This window comes from Microcebus murinus, chromosome 11, assembly GCF_040939455.1.
Source record: "Microcebus murinus isolate Inina chromosome 11, M.murinus_Inina_mat1.0, whole genome shotgun sequence".
NCBI lineage: Eukaryota > Metazoa > Chordata > Mammalia > Primates > Cheirogaleidae > Microcebus > Microcebus murinus.
In genome coordinates this window covers 32,872,970-32,890,902 of record NC_134114.1, presented here as the reverse complement: position 1 = coordinate 32,890,902, position 17,933 = coordinate 32,872,970, and the positions used below count along the sequence as shown (strand labels likewise).

General features: G+C 44.4%; 1 protein-coding gene across 3 annotated transcripts in view; it reads right to left on the bottom strand.

Moving 5' to 3' along the window:
• Positions 1-4,905: 4,905 nt before the first annotated feature.
• NIM1K (NIM1 serine/threonine protein kinase) overlaps positions 4,906-17,933 on the bottom strand; it is a 61,359-nt gene continuing 48,331 nt past the window's right edge. For all 3 annotated transcript variants that reach the window (XM_076008002.1, XM_012758221.2, XM_076008001.1), the window contains exons 3-4: positions 8,276-8,544; positions 4,906-6,252 (exon numbers count right to left, since the gene is read on the bottom strand). In XM_076008002.1, the coding sequence (XP_075864117.1) occupies positions 5,503-6,252; positions 8,276-8,544 (1,019 nt within the window). In that variant the 3' untranslated portion in view covers positions 4,906-5,502. The remainder of the gene's footprint in view (positions 6,253-8,275; positions 8,545-17,933) is intronic.

The window sequence follows — 17,933 nt, the reverse complement described above, 5'->3', positions numbered from 1 at the left end:
TATAATCCTGGCACTTTGGAAGGCTGAGACAGGAGTGCTGCCTGAGGCCAGGAGTTTGAGACCAGCCTGAGCAAGGGTGAGACCCCTCTCTACAAAGAAATAGAAAAATTAGCCAGAGGTGGTGGTGGGTGCCTGTAATCCCAGCTACTTGGGAGGCTGGGGCAAAAGGATCACTTGACCCAGGGGTTTGAGGTTTCAGTGAGCTATGATAACACCACTGCACTCTAGCTCGGGTAACAGAGCAAGACCCTGCACCCCCTACCAAAAAAAAAAAAAAAAAAAAAAAGAAGAAGAAGAAAGAAAGAAAAGAAAAGAAAATGTGGTGTATATACACAATGGAATATTCAGCCATAAAAAATAATGAAATTGTGAAATAAACCAGAAAAAGGGAAGACAGCTATCACATGTTCTTACATGTGGGAACTAAAGAAGTTGATCTCATAGACATAGAAAGTAGAATGATAGATACCTGAGGCTGGGAAGGGTGTTGGTGGGGAGGTACAGTGAAGGATGAAGAGAGGTTACAAACATACAGTTAGAATAAGTTTTAGTGTTCAATAGCACAGTAAGGTGACTATAGTAAACAATAATTTATTGTATATTTCAAAATAGCTAAAAAAGAAGAGTTGAAATATTCCCAGTACAAATAAATGATAAATGTTTGAGGTGATGAATATCTTAAATACCCTGATTTTATCATTATACATTGTATACAGGTATCAAAATATCACATGTACCCCATGAATATGTACAATTATGTATCAATAAAAAATATTTTTTTAAAAAAGAATGCCCTGGTGAAAGATACACTAGCACATAAAAGCTCAGTGGCGGCTGCCCACTGCAGGCAGGAATAGACAGTAGGAAATGATGCCATGGAACTGAGCATACGAGCATCAGTGGGGATGACAGGATTCTAGAGTGGCAGAGGTCATGTATTAGTACTTAAATGTGAGGGCAAGGTGGATATAATATAATGAATAGTAAGTAAGGCTGGAGTGGAAATCAGGCTGCCTTGATCTTCAGGGTTTTGTGACAATGGCTAATAGATCACGGAGTTCTGAGAGACAGCTAACTAGAGTGTTACATGACCAAAAAAAAAAAAAAGAAGAAGAAAAACTGGTGAGTAGAAAGCTAAGTTAGCCTGTCACAATGGGAAAATCATGGTCCTTTAATCAGCTTCTAGATCTAAGTCAATTTATAGATCCAGTGCACAATGAAGAGGAGAGCTGTTCTCGACAAACGGCCTTAACTTTCACAAGTATATATGATGTACATACCCAGAATTATTCAGGACTGTTGGATACCGCAATGGCTTTATATGTAGATGGGGGCTTATGGAAACCAGGTGCTGAAGGGAGTTCTGGCCAAAGTCTATCTCATAATTGGTCCCACCTTGGGATTATTTCCCCAATCTCCAAGTATATATTTGGCATAAATATACTTAGACCCCTGACTTATGGAGGAATAGCCACATGGAAACCTCTCCTCGGCCAGGTTCCTAAATCATGAGCAATCACAAGAGGAAAGGCAGCCATCAGTGTCACCATCAAAAAATGTTATGGATGCAAGAGTAATGGGCTCCATCACAATCTCATTGAATTTATACTCAGACTTCTGAAAAGAAGCAGATGAATAGTAGAGGATCATTGGTCTCAGTTGTAGTTGCTATATTGGATGTGGTATCTTTACTGCAAGCCTCTGACATTTGCTATGCAGCCATTAATTGGGCAAATGCATTCTCAATTTCCCTCAGAAAGGAGAATCAAAAGCCATTCACACTCCTCTGGGATGAACAGCAGCTCTCGTTTACTTTATTGCCCCAAAGTAATACTAACTCTCCTGCTCTGTGTCGTCTTGATCATCTTGATATTCTGCAGAACGTAATGGTATATTGTGACAGTATGCCTGGTGGGGTTGGCCATCAGGGAGTGGCAAGTTTTCTAGATGCCCTAGTAACGTATATGTGTGCCAGAGAGTGGGTGATAAATTCCATGAAGAAGCTGGGGCATGTCACATTACGAAGTGTTTAGAAGACCAATGAGCTGGGCCATGCTTAGATAGTCCTTCTTTAGTAAAGAACAATTTCTTGCACCTTCCACCTCTTAGCACTAAAATAGAGGCATAGGATTTAGTAGGTACCTCTGGATTTTGAAAACACATATATTGTACTTGGTACATTCCTCCAACCTATTTATCATAGCTGCCAGTTTCAAGGGGATCCCACAAAAGAAAGATCACAGCAGCTTCAGGCTTTTGAGCAAACTAAGTTACTACTCAGGATGTCTATGTCTCAGTTAAGCATACTATGGGGAGCCTCTGGCAAGCACCAGTAGAAGCACAACCTGGTAGGATCCTGGAGTAAGGCCCTGCTTTCTGCAACAGAGAACTACTCAGGCTCCTTGTGACTGAGCACCTGATTATGGGATACCAAGGGAATAAGCAAACAGAGCTGTCAACTTATGGGCTGGACATTACCAGATCCATGGGAGTCATAAATTCAGACAGGCACAGCAGCAACTCTTCCTTATTGGAATTGACATTTCAGGGTATGAGTTTGTCTTTGTTGCCTGCATTGAGTCTTCCAATACAATCATGCTAAGACATGGAGAAAATCTGATTCACTGTCATGATATCTCACGTAACATTGCCTCAAAGACTACATTTTTGATAAAGGAAGTGGGGCAATGGACACATGACCACAGGATCCTCTCATCTTACCACGTATCTGAACACCAGAAGCAGCCAGCTAACGCACCAGATATGAGACAATAAGGCCGGGCTCGGTGGCTCATGCCTGTCATCCTAGAACTTTGGGAGGCCAAGGCGGGCGGATTACTCAAGGTCAGGAGTTCAAAACCAGATATGAGACAATAACCTGCAGTGTTGGGATGCTGTCCTCTGGGGTTCAATATACATGCCTTAACGATGGCAGATATTCATCCCCTATCGTTAAAATACACGGGTCTGGGCCGGGCGTGGTGGCTCACGCCTGTAATCCTAGCACTCTGGGAGGCAGAGGCAGGAGGATTGCTCTAGGTCATGAGTTCAAAACTAGCCTGAGCAAGAGTGAGACCCTGTCTCTACTATAAATAGAAAGAAATTAATTGGCCAACTAATACATATAGAAAAAATTAGCCAGGCATGGTGGCGCATGCCTGTAGTCCCAGCTACTCAGGAGGCTGAGGCAGCAGGATCGCTTGAGCCCAGGAGTTTGAGGTTGCTGTGAGGTAGGCTGATGCCACGGCACTCACTCTAGCCTGGGCAACAAAGCGAGACTCTGTCTCAAAAAAAAAAAAAAAAAAAAAATACACAGGTCTGGGAACAGTGAGTGGAAATAGGGTTGACCCTTCTCACCATCACAATCAGTGACTCACTTGATGAATTTGTGTTTCTCTTTCTTGCGACCTAAGCTCGGCTAGTTTAGGGGTTTTGGTTCCCAGGGAGTCGGGGTTGCTTTCACCAGGGAACCCAATAAGGGTCCCAGTGAATGGGAATCTACACATGTCACATGGTCACTTTGGGCTCCCCATGCCAGTGTACATGCAGGCAAAGGAAGAAGGTGTTACACTGGTGGAGATATTAACTCTGATTATTGTAAGGAGGATCATATCTGGAGATTCACTCATGATACTGGTGAACAGGTGATTGCAGCAATCACAGCCTGAGGAGGGCAAGGCAACTAAGGGCTCAGATCCTTTGATGTTGAAAGTCTGGCATGACCCAATCGAGGCCAGCTGAAATGCTAGCCAAAGGTGAGGAAAATTTAGTATGGGTGGAGGAGGGAGGTATGATCTAGGTATAACCTCAGGACCAGCTGCAGTAATTGCCCATAGCTTGCTGGGTCTCAGAGGGTGGCCCTTGACTAGCAGCATCAGTATCACCTGGGAGCTTATTAAAAACGCACATATTGGGCCCCACCGTAGATGTATTGAATCCGAACCTCTGGAGGTGCGGCCTCACAGTGTGTGTTTTAACAAGCTCTCCCAGTGATGCTGACGTGACTAGAGCTTGATAACTGCTGCTGCGGCTCGTTCTACTAACCTACTGCATTAAGTGCATCCAGGTCCCACCACCTTGAAGGAGGTGACTTAACAGGACAGCACAGCGTCAGAGCGGGCTGTGTCGCATGGTTCCTGTGCACCACTTCAGAGCCCTCAGATCCTTTCAGCCACGCTGCTTCCTCCAGCCATGGATGCAGTGACCATTTCCATGCAAGTTTGCACAGCTTCATGTAGGCCCCGTCTGACTGTACATTGTCCCAGGCCAGTGCTGTGTACCTCTTCCTTCCTGCTCCAAAGCTTCTCTGACATGAAGGCCACAGCACAATCTGGAAATGCAGGGCCACCCTTGAACCATGGTGGATAGGAGCTTATGAATAAGTGCTTTCCCTTGTCATTCCCTGGGCAGACACCTGAGATGTGTTTCGCAAGACCCCCCCATAGGATCCTGCAAAGCTGAACACTGGTCACCTGTAGCACTGGCCCACTTGCCAGTGTGTCTGAGAATTGGCTTTCCCTGTTTCCTGTACTGCTGGGCTCTGGGATCAGTTCCCAAATAAACTACTCTACATGGAAGCCTTTGTCTTAGGCTGTGTTTGGGGAGCCCCAGCCTGAAACTTGCCTGGAATGCTCTTGACATTTTGCAAGAGTCACCGCTGCTTCTTATTATCTCAGACTGACATCTACTCAAAATGGCCTTCCTTTTTTTTTTTTTTTTTTTTTGAGACAGAGTCTCGCTTTGTTGCCCAGGCTAGAGTGAGTGCCATGGCATCAGCCTAGCTCACAGCAACCTCAAACTCCTGGGCTCAAGCAATCCTCCTGCCTCAGCCTCCTGAGGAGCTGGGACTACAGGCATGCGCCACCATGCCCGGCTAATTTTTTCTATATATATTAGTTGGCCAATTAATTTCTTCCTATTTATAGTAGAGAAGGGGGTCTCGCTCAGGCTGGTTTTGAACTCATGACCTCGAGCAATCCACCTGCCTCGGCCTCCGAGAGAGCTAGGATTACAGGTGTGAGCCACAGCGCCTGGCCCTGAGCCACAGTGCCCGGCCCAAAGTGGCCTTCCTTAATGACTCATCCAACAATACCTCATATCAGATCGCCCTTTTCGAATTCTCTGCATGGCATCTCTAACACTGATTTTTTTTCTTTAAATATAGTTGTTAGTGCCTCTGTTCTGTACTAGAATGCCCTGTACATGAGAGGAGGGACCTGGCCTATCTTATTTTTTGCTGTTTCTCCAGCACCTTAAACAGTGCCTGGCACATAGGAGGCAGTGAACAAATATTTCTTGATTAAATGAATGAATGCTGGAGTTTGAGAATAAGACAAGATCCAAAATTAAGCCAGAATCTGAGCTAATAAACTTTTTGAGGAAAAAAATGCATATCTCAAATTTAAATTTATTTAGAAATTACAAAAATTGTCTCCATCCAAGTTGTCCATGAAAAAAATTTTAAAAGCAATAATGATCTTGGTTGATTACCAACAGTCTAATTTATAAAATTGAGCAAAATTTGGATGTGTGTCTTATGCCTCTGTAGACACGGGACCCTTTCTTTAGGTCTCTTTCTTTAGGGTCTGGTAGCATCATCATTTGGACACTTTCCAAAGCCTTTTTCCTTTGAACTCTATGTAAAATAATTCTGTAGACTCCTGTGATTGAGCTCCGAGCATCTCTCCCTTGGTTATTGCGGATATGCTCTTCTGTAATACCCAAATGTTCTAAAGTGCTTTTGACTTCACTTTCTTCTTCTTTGAGTGTGCTGGTTTCTGACAAATGTTTGGGATCCAGGTGGAAAGGTTCCAAAGGGGTGGGGTATGGCACCCCCTGCATCCATTCGTCCTTCATGATGTAGTCAATCCCGTGCCTCTCCGTGGGGGTGGGCTGAAGGACTCCTCGGATGAGTCGGTGGCAGGGCTCGGACACGTGTGAAGGCACACTGTATGTGCCCTCGAGGATGCTCTTCTTCAGTTTGGCCACAGTCTCTGCCCGAAATGGCATGGTGCCTGTCACCATGAAGTACAAAAGCACCCCCAAGGCCCAGATGTCCACATAAATGCCGATGTAGTGCTCGTCTCGGAAGAGTTCGGGTGCGGCATAGGGAGGAGACCCACAAAAAGTGTTCAACATTTCACCTTTTTTACTTACTGTGCTGAATCCAAAATCACCCACCTTCACACAAGTACTACTGGTATAGAATACATTTTCTGCTTTCAGATCTCTATGAATAATTTGGTTTTCATGCTGTGGAAGAAGACATAGGGAAAAGTTATTTTCAAAGTAAAAATTCTGAAATAAAAAAATGTATCAGTTCTGAAACAGTGAGCTGATGATGGTGTAATACCAGAAATTCACTGGGAATTGCCTTAAATCATGATAGCAAACGTTGCCATACCCTTCAGTCCAATATAATGCCCACACTCACCACACAGACCAAAAGGTCCATTCTGCTGTGGGCTGATGGTAGGAATCTGTCCCACACATGTGGACTCAGGAATTAGTGTCAGAAATAAACCCCAGCTCTTATGAAACTACACATGCCGAAGCACAATGAAACAGTGATCCTTAGTTGCTAGGTCACATGTGAGTTTTTCTGGCTGAGGGATCTCTTGATGGAGGCCAAGACCAGGAAGGCTTGGAACCCTCCCCTAATTTTCCACCCGTGCTTTTTGGGATGGACTCCTTTATCTTTATAGAATTCAGTAGAAGGGAGGAGGCTGCACCTGGCAAGGTTCTAGCAACAAGGCCCCAGTGTGCTGTGGGCATCTGCCCCCTCGCATACTTGCATTCTGAATCCAGACAGACAATCTTCTCAGGCCCCTTGACATGGTGAGTCCCGAGGGTGCTTAAGAAATGCCTTCATGTCACTTTTCCTGATGTGACTTTTAGGGTAAGAATCCCAGCTTTGGAGCCTGACAGCCTGCTCAGTTCTAAGTTCGACTCTACCAGCTGTGTAGAGCTGTGAGGGTCAGCTTTCTTCTCTGTAAAATATGGTACTGATAACCACCTCATACTGCTGTGATGAGAACTATACACGATGCTGTATCGACAGTGCTTAGCATGGTCTCGGCACATAAACAAACTCGATGAATGGATCTGTGTCTATGATTCATACTTTCTCTTTGCAGAGACCAGAGAACTGGGAGAAAAACAGCAGGGTATAAAGTTTTCAAGGACTAATGTCTGTGCCCTCGGATTCTTTTCTGTTCTCACGAGATTACTATTCCAAGTAGAATGTGGAAGACCCATCGCCCATCTGTTCTATTACTTGGAATGGGCTTATTCCCTGGCCCTGGGAAAGCTCACCGCAGCACAGAGCCACCTAAATGATAACTGGTAATATACTACAGATCTGAAACACCCACCACTGCTACAAGCAAGTTCTTCTCTCTGTCTCACTTCTTTTCCCCCTTTCTTTCCCTTCCTCTGGGTCACTAAATCCCCTGCAGATTCTTTGGCCAGGAGTCCACCAATCCCTGTTTTGCCCCTACAACCATCCAGGCAGAGGAATGAACTAGAAACAGCCTCTCAACTAATACAGAGTCCAGACAAGTGTCTCTTTTCTGGCAGTTGGACAGACCCAGATCTGGGAAAAGAGTGTGGCCATAAAATTTGCACAAACATGATAGTAAAAGTGGGAGTCAGGTCTGCAAGTCAAGTTCCTCCTGTGTGCCCAGCAACATGGCCAACAAAACAAGAGATTGCCGAAGAGCCGGTTCTTGAAAGAACTAGAGAATGTGCTTTAGGAGTCCAGACTTATCTAAAGAAATGTTAATCTGGACACAGGCAGTAAGAGATAGGGAGATCACTGAGGGCAAGAAGAAAGTTTCACAGACAGAGACAACTGAGCCAGTCATGAGGTGTGGATGGGATTTAGAATGTGAGATGTGATAAGAGGCGAGAGGGCATCCTAGACAAAGTTAGGAAGGCCAGGCCAAGAAGCAGTGAGGAGCCAGCGACCTGGGTAATAGAATATAAGGCTGGAGAAATGAGTGTGGCTGGGGAGTGGGGGATGCTCATTGGCTGTACCCAGCGACTCCTGCCAACTTTTGAAGAAGCCAGGAGGATGCTGTATAACTGGAGGTCCCCAGATGTTGCTTCAGAGGCAAGGAGCATGATCCCAGCCAGCCCTCTGACTCTCACAGAATACTGTTTGCACTTGTAGGACTACAACAGTCTGGAATGCTTGAGTGATGGCAAACTAAAGGCCCCCACTCCCAATGCGGGTAGAACAGGAGTAAGACTCTCATTCCCTACCCCTGCTCACCATGTGCTTCACGGCAGACACGATCTGGGAGAAGATGAGCTTGCTTTCTGGTTCGGAGAGCTTCCCTTCAGTGCTAATTTTCCCAAAGAGCTCCCCACCCCCCGCATACTCCATCACCAAGTGGAGCTTGGATAGGGTCTCCACGACTTCATAAAGGCGGATGATGTTGGGATGGTGCAGTTTTTCCATGCTGGAGATTTCACGGGATAGTAGCCTTTGGGTTTTCTGGTCTAACTTGGTCTTGTCCAGGATCTTAATGGCCACCTTTTCTGGAAAAAAAAAAAAAAAAAAGTCAAGGGATGTACCAGAATTCATGGGAAAATAGACATTTGGAACTGGAAGGGACTCGAATCAGCTCCTTTATTTTACTAGACACAGAGGCTGAGTGCTGTTTCCAAGCTCATAGAGCGCACCAGTGATGATGACAAAGCAGTTCTTGAGCTCAGTGTCCGTGCTCTTCCCTTGGCTAAGCACGAGACTTCCACACACAGGTTTTGATGCCAAATCCTGCCTGCCCAGGGAGATTTCCAGATAAAGTTAAAGCTCTTTTGCTCAGCCCAGAGAGCCCTTCTTGATCAGCCTCATTGTCCATCACCCCTGTCCACCATCCCCAACTCCTGATACATCCTTTAGTCCAACCATTACAGAACTTTTTTTGTTCCCTGAAAAGGTAGTGAACATTCATGCCTGGGACCTTTCCTTTACCTGGATCATTCTCTCCATTGCTCCTTCCCTGTTCTTTGCTTAGTTATCTCTTGATGATCTTCCAAAAATAGCCTCAGAATTAACCTATCCAGGGAGCCTTGTGTGACATCTGTCCTAGGATGGTTGTGACATCCAGATGCTGTACCTTCAGAGTGCTGCAATCAATGTGCTGCAATCTCAGCACAATGGCCTGTCAATGTCGACTCCCTCATCTGTCTCTCTCTCTGGCTTCCTTCTCAGTGCGGACTGTTTTATTGGACTTTGTCAGTGCCCGGCACACAAAGTCATGTACACGGCATACCAGAACTCAGTGCGGACAGTGCTGGTGAGGGCATGAGGATATCAGCACTGAATGTGCTGCTGGTGGGAGGATCAAAAGGTACAAATGGTTCTGGATTGTACTTTGGTATCATGTGTCGAATTCCTTAAAAATGGTTGCACCCTGTGATCCAACCATTTCACTTTTGACAATTAATCTTAAGAAATCTGAAACATGTACAAGGATGCATGGGTAAGGAGACTTCGGTGGTAATTGAGACTAGCTTAAGTATCTAGCAAGGGAGATGGTTCAAATAAAGTGTGATTCATCTAATTTTATAATGCCATGCCATGTAGCTATCGAAAATGAGGATATTGATCTCTATTTATTGATATGAAAAGATGTGCAATGTACAAATGAGTAAAAATACAGATACACATTTGCATGGAAAAAATCTGGCAGGATATTCACCAAAATGTTTAGAATAGATAGTTATTTTTTAATTGGGGAATCACAGACGGTCTGTCTTTAAATTTTGTTTTGCTTATCTGTATTTTCTACTTTTTCTACAATGAATATAGACTACTTGTGTAATGACAATGATTAATATTAGAAAATTATTAATATTACAAAATGAATGAATCTCGACTCTAAAACATCATCTATTTTTTTTTTTTTTTTTTGGTTCAAACAACACCAGACTTTCTATTAGACAAGATCAGGCACATTCAGGGTGGTATGGCCATAGACTAGACTTTTAATATTATTAATAGAAAAGAAAGAGGCCGGGTGCGGTGGCTCACGCCTGTAATCCTAGCACTCTGGGAGGCCGAGGCGGGCGGATTGCTCGAGGTCAGGAGTTCGAAACCAGCCTGAGCAAGAGCGAGACCCCGTCTCTACTATAAATAGAAAGAGATTAATTGGCCAACTAATATATATAGAAAAAATTGGCTGGGCATGGTGGGCATGCCTGTTGTCCCAGCTACTTGGGAGGCTGAGGCAGGAGGATTGCTTGAGCCCAGGAGTTTGAGGTTGCTGTGAGCTAGGCTGATGTCACGGCACTCACTCTAGCCTGGGCAACACAATGAGACTGTCTCAAAAAAAAAAAGAAAAGAAAAGAAAGAAGTTACCAGGCCAATAAACAGAACAGGATCACACAGTACCTGTTTGACCTACTTTCAAAACAACTGCTTTGAAGAACCTTGCCGCAGTGGTTATTGGCATGAAGATAGATGCCACTAAGTTAAAATAGGAGTGTTATTGGCATATTAAAGTAAGTCGTTAGGGCTTCTGGCATGGAAAGAGGCAGGATTCACTGATGTCTGATGTGGCCAGTGCTTCCTCTGGGGGAGGCAATGCTGAGCATTGAGGAGGGATCAGAGTTTGGATAATCTCTTGGGGCAATTGTCCCCAGCAAATGGACCTCCAATGGCAATCCTCAACCTCGGGCATTCTTCTTCCCTGGTTACATCTTTTCTACTTTTCAGTCTTTAGGATTAAGAATCTCTTTAGCCATTTACCTGAAATAGAAACTTCAGTTTTATGTAGCTCATTGAGTGAGTTGTTATTTTAAGGGCAAGAATAATGAGTTCTACCCTTTGATTTTGTGTATTGCCTGTAGAAGAGCCCGTTGCTAGTCCTAGGTTCTCCCTATCACCAACTCAGACGTCTGTTAAGGTCCTCATTACACTCCTCTGCCCCTCCTCCCTGCGGCCACCTCACACCATTCCTCACATGGTGCGTGTTTGAGAATCAGGTGGCCGGCATCAGGCTGCCACGACAAAGCTCCCTTTAGTACAATCCTAAATTTTGTTTTTTTCTTTTCCTTTTGTGGTTCTTAGCAAGGGCTTCCCTCTCGGGGCCAGGACTAGAGTGTGGCAGGAGAGGTGTGAAGATGAATACTTCCTTAAATTCTGTGCCTTGGTGCCTCAATTGCCAGACTTTGTGTGCAATTACAGCCAGGCCTCATAATACAATATATAATCATATTAAACATTTAAAAATCTCTGATAGTCCACCTTATCACTAAGTGGTAGAAACTGCTGTTCCATGGAGAACTAAGTCTCTAAATCTACTCTTTCAACAACATTTCACTGAGTACCTACTAGCACCCAGCTAGACAAGCACTGTTCTAACAGTCCAATGAGAGAAAAAGACTTTTTAAAAAGTCCTATATATTAGGAAGGGACACAGATAGAGAATGGAAAGGCCACCCTGTGTTATGACACTACACTGTGACAAGGAAGTGAGGAGAGAGGCCCCGGGCCGGGCCCGTGGGCTTGGCATGTGTGCGGGGCTCGGGTGAGACATCAGGTGTGTGCCTTAGACCTGAGAGGAGCCCCTGTGCTGGAAACTCAGAGGGAGGAGGAGTCGCCCCAAATCAGCCTGCAGTGGCAGACAGGGGCCAGAGAAGCTGGAGCCTCGGAGGCTGTGGTAGGGAATGCAGCCTTTATCTTTAGCCTAATAGGAAAACAGGCCTTGCGCCGTGGCTCACGCCTATAATCCTAGCTCTCTGGGAGGCTGAGGCGGGAGGATTGCTCAAGGTCAGGAGTTCAAAACCAGCCTGAGCAAGAGCAAGACCCCGTCTCTACTATAAATAGAAAGAAATTAATTGGCCAACTAATATATATAGAAAAAATTAGCCGGGCATGGTGGCACATGCCTGTAGTCCCAGCTACTCGGGAAGCTGAGGCAGGAGGATCGCTTGAGCCCAGGAGTTTGAGGTTGCTGTGAGCTAGGCTGACGCCACGGCACTCACTCTAGTCCGGACAACAAAGTGAGACTCAGTCTCAAAAAAAAAAAAAAAAGGAAAACATAACAAGGTCTTAGGGGAGAGGGCTATTATCTGATCCCCTTTTGAGAAAAAGTACTTTTTTAAAAATTTCTTTTTTTTTTCCATTTTTTTTTAAATTTCAGCATATTATGGGGTACAAATGTTAAGGTTACATATATTGCCCATGTCCCCGCTCCCCCTCTAGTCAGAGCTGCAAGCGTGACCATCCCCCAGACATTGCATATCTCACTCATTGTATTTGTATATACCCATCCCCTCCTCCCCCCTCCCACCCGACACCCGATAAATGTTATTCCTGTATGTCCACTTAAGTGTTGATCCGTTAATACCAATTTGCTGGTGAGTACATGTGGTGCTTGTTGAGAAAAAGCACTTTGACTGCAGTGTGGGAAGAGCAGCAAGTTGAGAGCAGGTGGTAGTTTGGGAGGGGTTATAGAAACCCCAGACGGAGGACTCTTAGTGGTGGCAGGGGAGAGAGAGAAAAGTAGACAGATTGGAGAGGTCGACTTCTCCTTCCCCTAAATCTGACGAAGAGTCTGACACAGGTCCCACCTAGTGGTCAACACACTCTTCAAATCAGGTCTCCAGAGGCCAGCGTGGTTTTAGCAAAGCAAGGTTATTGGAAGCAATAGGATGTCAGTGGGGACAGTGGCATCCTGAGGAGTACCTGCCCCCATGTGAAGGGGCAACTGCTACTCAACACCACGTATGTCACTATTTGGAATGTAGACTCAGTGTTGTCAAATCTTCTAATTTTTTTTCAAGAGAAGCTGGATATCTGAAATTTTATGTAAAATCTTCCAATTATTAAGTATCAGCAACTAATTCAAAATTTAAATCCTAGATCAAACCAAACAAAATATGTACACAGGACCAAGGGGACAAGGGGTGGGAGCAGATATTAGAACCTAGAAAGAGAGTGTTGTGTCAGGAAAGCTGCCTCAGAGGAGCTGAGGCTTCCTCCTAGACACACAGCTAGCCTGAGTCAACCTTACAGCAGGGGCTGGGGAAATAGAGATCAGGCGCCCCCTTCCTTTGATACCTTGCAAGGGCTCCCTAGAGACCAAAGCCAATTGGAACCCAGAAGCCTAAGGAGACATGATGCAGTCTGGGCCGAGAGCAGAATGAAGACAGTGGAGAACAGATCTGGAGGGGCAGATAGACGGTGTCAGACACAGTGGATTTGGGGAGAAAAATGCCAGGGGCAATGGAGGCATAAAACTAGGGGATGTTCCCCTAGTCTGGGGTCAGGGACACTTTCTCTGGAGCCTAAGAGTTAGCTGGAGGAAATTGGGAAGAGGTTCTAAAAGTAGGAATGGGTAAGAGAGAAGATCTCAAGGCAGGAAAGAGCTGATACCTTATAGTTATGGTCTACAAGCTTTTGTGATTGGCTGCCTTGATCAGTAAAACATTTTTAAGCATTACTGTCATATGTGCATATTTATTTATCAATTATGTACATATACCACTAATATATACATTTTCAATATATATAATCATAGACGCCAGGAATGGCAGCTCACGTCTGTAATCCCAGCACTTTGGGAGGACGAGGCAGGAGGATTGCTTGAAGCTAGGTGTTTGAGACTTAGGCCAGCTTGGGCAACATAGCAAGACCCCATCTCTACAGTAAACTAAAAAACAATTAGCTGGATGTGGTGGTATATGCCTGTAGTCCAAGCTATCTGGGAGGCGGAGGTGAGAGAATCACTTGAGCTCAGGAGCTCAAGACTGCAGTGAGTTATGATTGTGCCATTGCACTCCAGCTTAAGCAAGAGAGCAAGATTCCGTCACTAAAAAATAAACAAACAAACAAATAAATAAAATTATAGAAACTAAAAATATATAATCACAAATAAATATAAATGGAAGTTCTAATATTTTTCTCCTCATTCCAGCAAATCATCTTGGGTGCCCCCTGAGGTACATCCACCCTACTTTTGAGATAACTGCTTTTGCGGGATTGAGATCAGACAGTGGGGCTGGCACACATGGGAACAAAGGAAAACAGAAGCCAAATGAGGCCGGAGAGGCAGCCAGGGCCAAGGTCTTGCGAGTCATTTTCTGGACCTCGCATTATAGCAGTGAGAAGACACTGGAAGGTTGTAAGCAGAGAGTTTCATGATCAGGCTTGCAGTTTCTAAAATGTTGCCTCCAACTGCTGCAGGGGGAATGATGTAAGCTTGGAGACAAATTAATGGCTTAATCAAATAAGTGGCTTAATCCAATGAGGAAAGGATGAGATCTGTAAGAGGTGAAATCAATAGAACTTGGTGTTTGGGTGGTGTGAAGGGTTGTGGAGAAGCCAAGGTTTCTTGGCTGAGCAGCTGGGAGGATGGTAGCATTCAGTGGAGGAAGATTTCACTATTGTCATCAGGGTTTTGTACACTACCTCAGTTCCCCTTCCCCCTTCCCACATTGTTGTGTTCACTCAGCTAAATGAGGACCCTAGTTAAATCCTGCTCCCTGCTTACTCTAGTCCTACACCCTTGCAGTTGAACGTGATGGCTTGTCTCACTTTTAATTTATGATCACTAGTCTCTGGTGGGCCTTTAAAGCTCCTGGCAGACATAATCTCTTTCTAGTCCAGTGACTCTCGTAAACTTTTATATACCTCTTTCATGGCTTCCTTCCTCTCATTAACTCTCTGATACCTTCTTTCCTACTCCTCACTCATAGCTGGTGACCTTGTTTCCTACTTTATTGAGTAAAGAGAGCAATAGAAGAGAATTTCCTCAAGTTCTTTCCACCACGTCTTCCAACCTACTTGAATCTGTGCCCATAAACGCTGTCTTCCTTCCTGTTACTTTGCTCCTACCTAAGGCCTAGCTAAGACTCTGCTACATGTTGAATAGATTTCATCCACTCTCATCCACTAAACAACAGATCTCTAAAATTTTTTCCTTCTCTCCTGCATCACTGATTTTCCTTTTCTGCTGGACCATTTCCATCAGCACACATTCATGCTGTTTACCCATGTCTTAAAAAAAACTTCCCAATAAAAATACATACATATGTTTACCAAAAGACTTATACTAGAATGTTCATAGCAATATTACTCATAATAGCCCCAAACTGAAAACTGTCCACATCATCAACAGTTGAATGGATAATAAGTTGTGGTACATTCATACAATGGATGACTATATAGCAATGAGCAGGAAGCATCTAAAATACATAAAATAATATGGATGGTATTCACAAAATTAATATTGGGCAAATGAAATAAGACAAAAGAACACATACTGTATGATCCCATTTATGTAAAGTTTAACACAACCAAAAAGTAATCTATGATGTTAGATGTCAGGATAGTGGTTACACTTAAGGATGCAGTGGAGGGACATGGGGGACAGGAAGAGGGTCTGAGTACTGGAAATGTTCTCTTTCTTGATCTTGTGGTGGTTACACAGGTCTTTTCCATTTCAAAAATTCATTGCTCTGCATGCCTACGATTTTCACACTTTTTTTGTGTGTGAGTATATGTTAAACATCAAAAAATATTTCTAAAAAAAACACCAAAAACCCTCTCTTGACCCAACTTCCCTCTCCAGCACCAGATCCCTTTCTCTCATTCCCTTTATGGTAAAACTCCTTCAAAGGGTTTGTTCTGGGCCAGGCATGCTGGCTCATGCATGTAATCCTAGCACTCTGGGAGGCTGAGTTGGGTGGATCATTTGAGCTCAGGAGTTCAAGACCAGCCTGAGCAAGAGTGAGACCCTGTCTCTACTAAAAAAGTAGAAAGAAATTAGCTAGACAACTAAAAATATATAGAAAAAAATTAGCCGGGCATGGTGGCGCATGCCTGTAGTCCCAGCTACTCAGGAGACTGAGGCAGAAGGATTGCTTGAGCCCAGGAGTCTGAGGTTGCTGTGAGCTAGGCTGATGCCACGGCACTCTAGCCTCAGGCGACAGAGTCAGACTCTGTCTCAAGAAAAAAAAAAAAAAGAGTTTGTTCTACTTCACTGTGTCCAATTCTCCCCTCATTATCTCTTGAACTCAAGAGATAATGCTGCTAAAAATGCTCTCCTCTGGGTCACCCATGACCTCCAAATTACTAAAACCAGTGGGCAGTTCTCAGGCTTCATCCCCAAAGACACCCTTATCACTTAGTTTCTAGGACAACACACACTCTTAGGTTCTTCTTCTTGTCACTTCTTCTAAGCCTCCTTAGCTGTGTTTGTCATCTCCCTAGCCCCCAAATATTGGATACCTAAAGGCTTTGTTCTTAGACCTCCTCTCTACAATCACTTGCTTGGTGATTCCAAATACAGAATACACCTGCTCACTAGGGTGCTGTGTTCATTTGGGTTCTGCCAGAAGCAGATCCTGAGGCAGGGACTCAAGTGCAAGTAGTTTATGAAGGAGGTGAATCCTAGGGAACACGAGTAGAAGAATGAGAAAATGAGATGGAAAAGGAAAGGCAGCCAATAAAGGGTATGTTACTGAAGAAGTCTCCGGTGAATCCTGCTAAGAGTTATGCTTGCGTTTCATCATGAGGAAAATGAGAGAGCTGGTACTTAAGTATCATCCCCTGCCGGTAACTGGTTGTTGGCCTCTCCTGGGGGGATATATATTTCTGGCCTACTGTGGATGCAGGCAGAGAAGGCTCCAGTGACTAGAGAAGGCCCAGAGGCAAAGAGATGAAGAAACTAGCAGTTGAAGGTGAGGCCTGCATTGAAATGGTAAGGCCCAAGGAGACACAGGTGGGGCACCAACAGCATCTGCTCTGCAGTGTCACAGACGTGTAACAGGCATGTCAGACATAACAGGTTCAATACCAAGCTCTTCATCTCTCTTGGCCCAAACCTGCTCCTTCCACAATCTTCCTCCTTTCAGTAAGTGTAAACATATTCTTGTACTTGCCTGGGTCAAAGACCTTTGAGCATTTAATTCTTCTCTTTTATATTCCATTTTCTATATGTTAGCAAATGCTGTTACCATAAGCCTTTTAAATATAGCCAAACTCCAGCCACTTTTCCACATTCCACTACTACTTTCCTGGTTCAAGCCACCATTATCACTTGCCTGGATTGTTGCAAGAGGCTCCTCCTGATTGATCTCTCTTTTTCTGCCTCCTGCAGTCTATTTCCAACAGAGCAGCCAGAGTGATCCTGTTAAAGCTTAAGCCAGATCATGTCACTCCCTGCTCCCTCAAATGGCTCCTGTTTCACTCCCAGGACACGCCAGATTACTAACTTTGGCACACTTGGCCGTCCACCATCTGGTTCCTGCTACTCTTTGCCCTTGTGCCCCTTGGCTGTTTCGAGAATACTGCAGGCATCTCCCCTCTGGGCACTCTAATGCTTGCTATGCCTTCTGCCTGATGGTTTCCCCCATACACGTGTGTGCATAGCAAGTTCCCTCATTTCTTTCAGGTCAATTATCACCTCCTCAGTCAGGCTGTCCCTGGCCAACTTATCTAAAAACTATAGCCCTCAATGCTTCCTATCTCCCCTCCTACTCCATTTGCTTTCTTATCACTTATCACTACATAACATGATTAATATTTTACAAACTTATTTTTGTCGTCTTCCGCACTAGAACATAAGCTCCATAAGAACAGAGATTGCTGTTTTGTGTTCAGAGCTGTATCACCAGTCCCTAGAATAGTGTCTGTTACACAGTAGGTGCTTAACAAATATTTGTTGAATGAATGATCTCATTCAATCATCACAAGAACCCAGGGTATTATCATCACAGTGGACGCTCAATTTTGTACCTGGCTGTTTCACTTACTCATATGTCCCACTCATCTCCACGCACAGTCTTCATAACCGTGCTTTCTGATGGCTGTGTGGCCTTCTGCCCATTATATAGCTTTAATCTCTTTGGCCATTCCTGTATTGTCAGCTCCTACAAGTCATTACAAGATCTTAACGCTATAAATAACACTACAG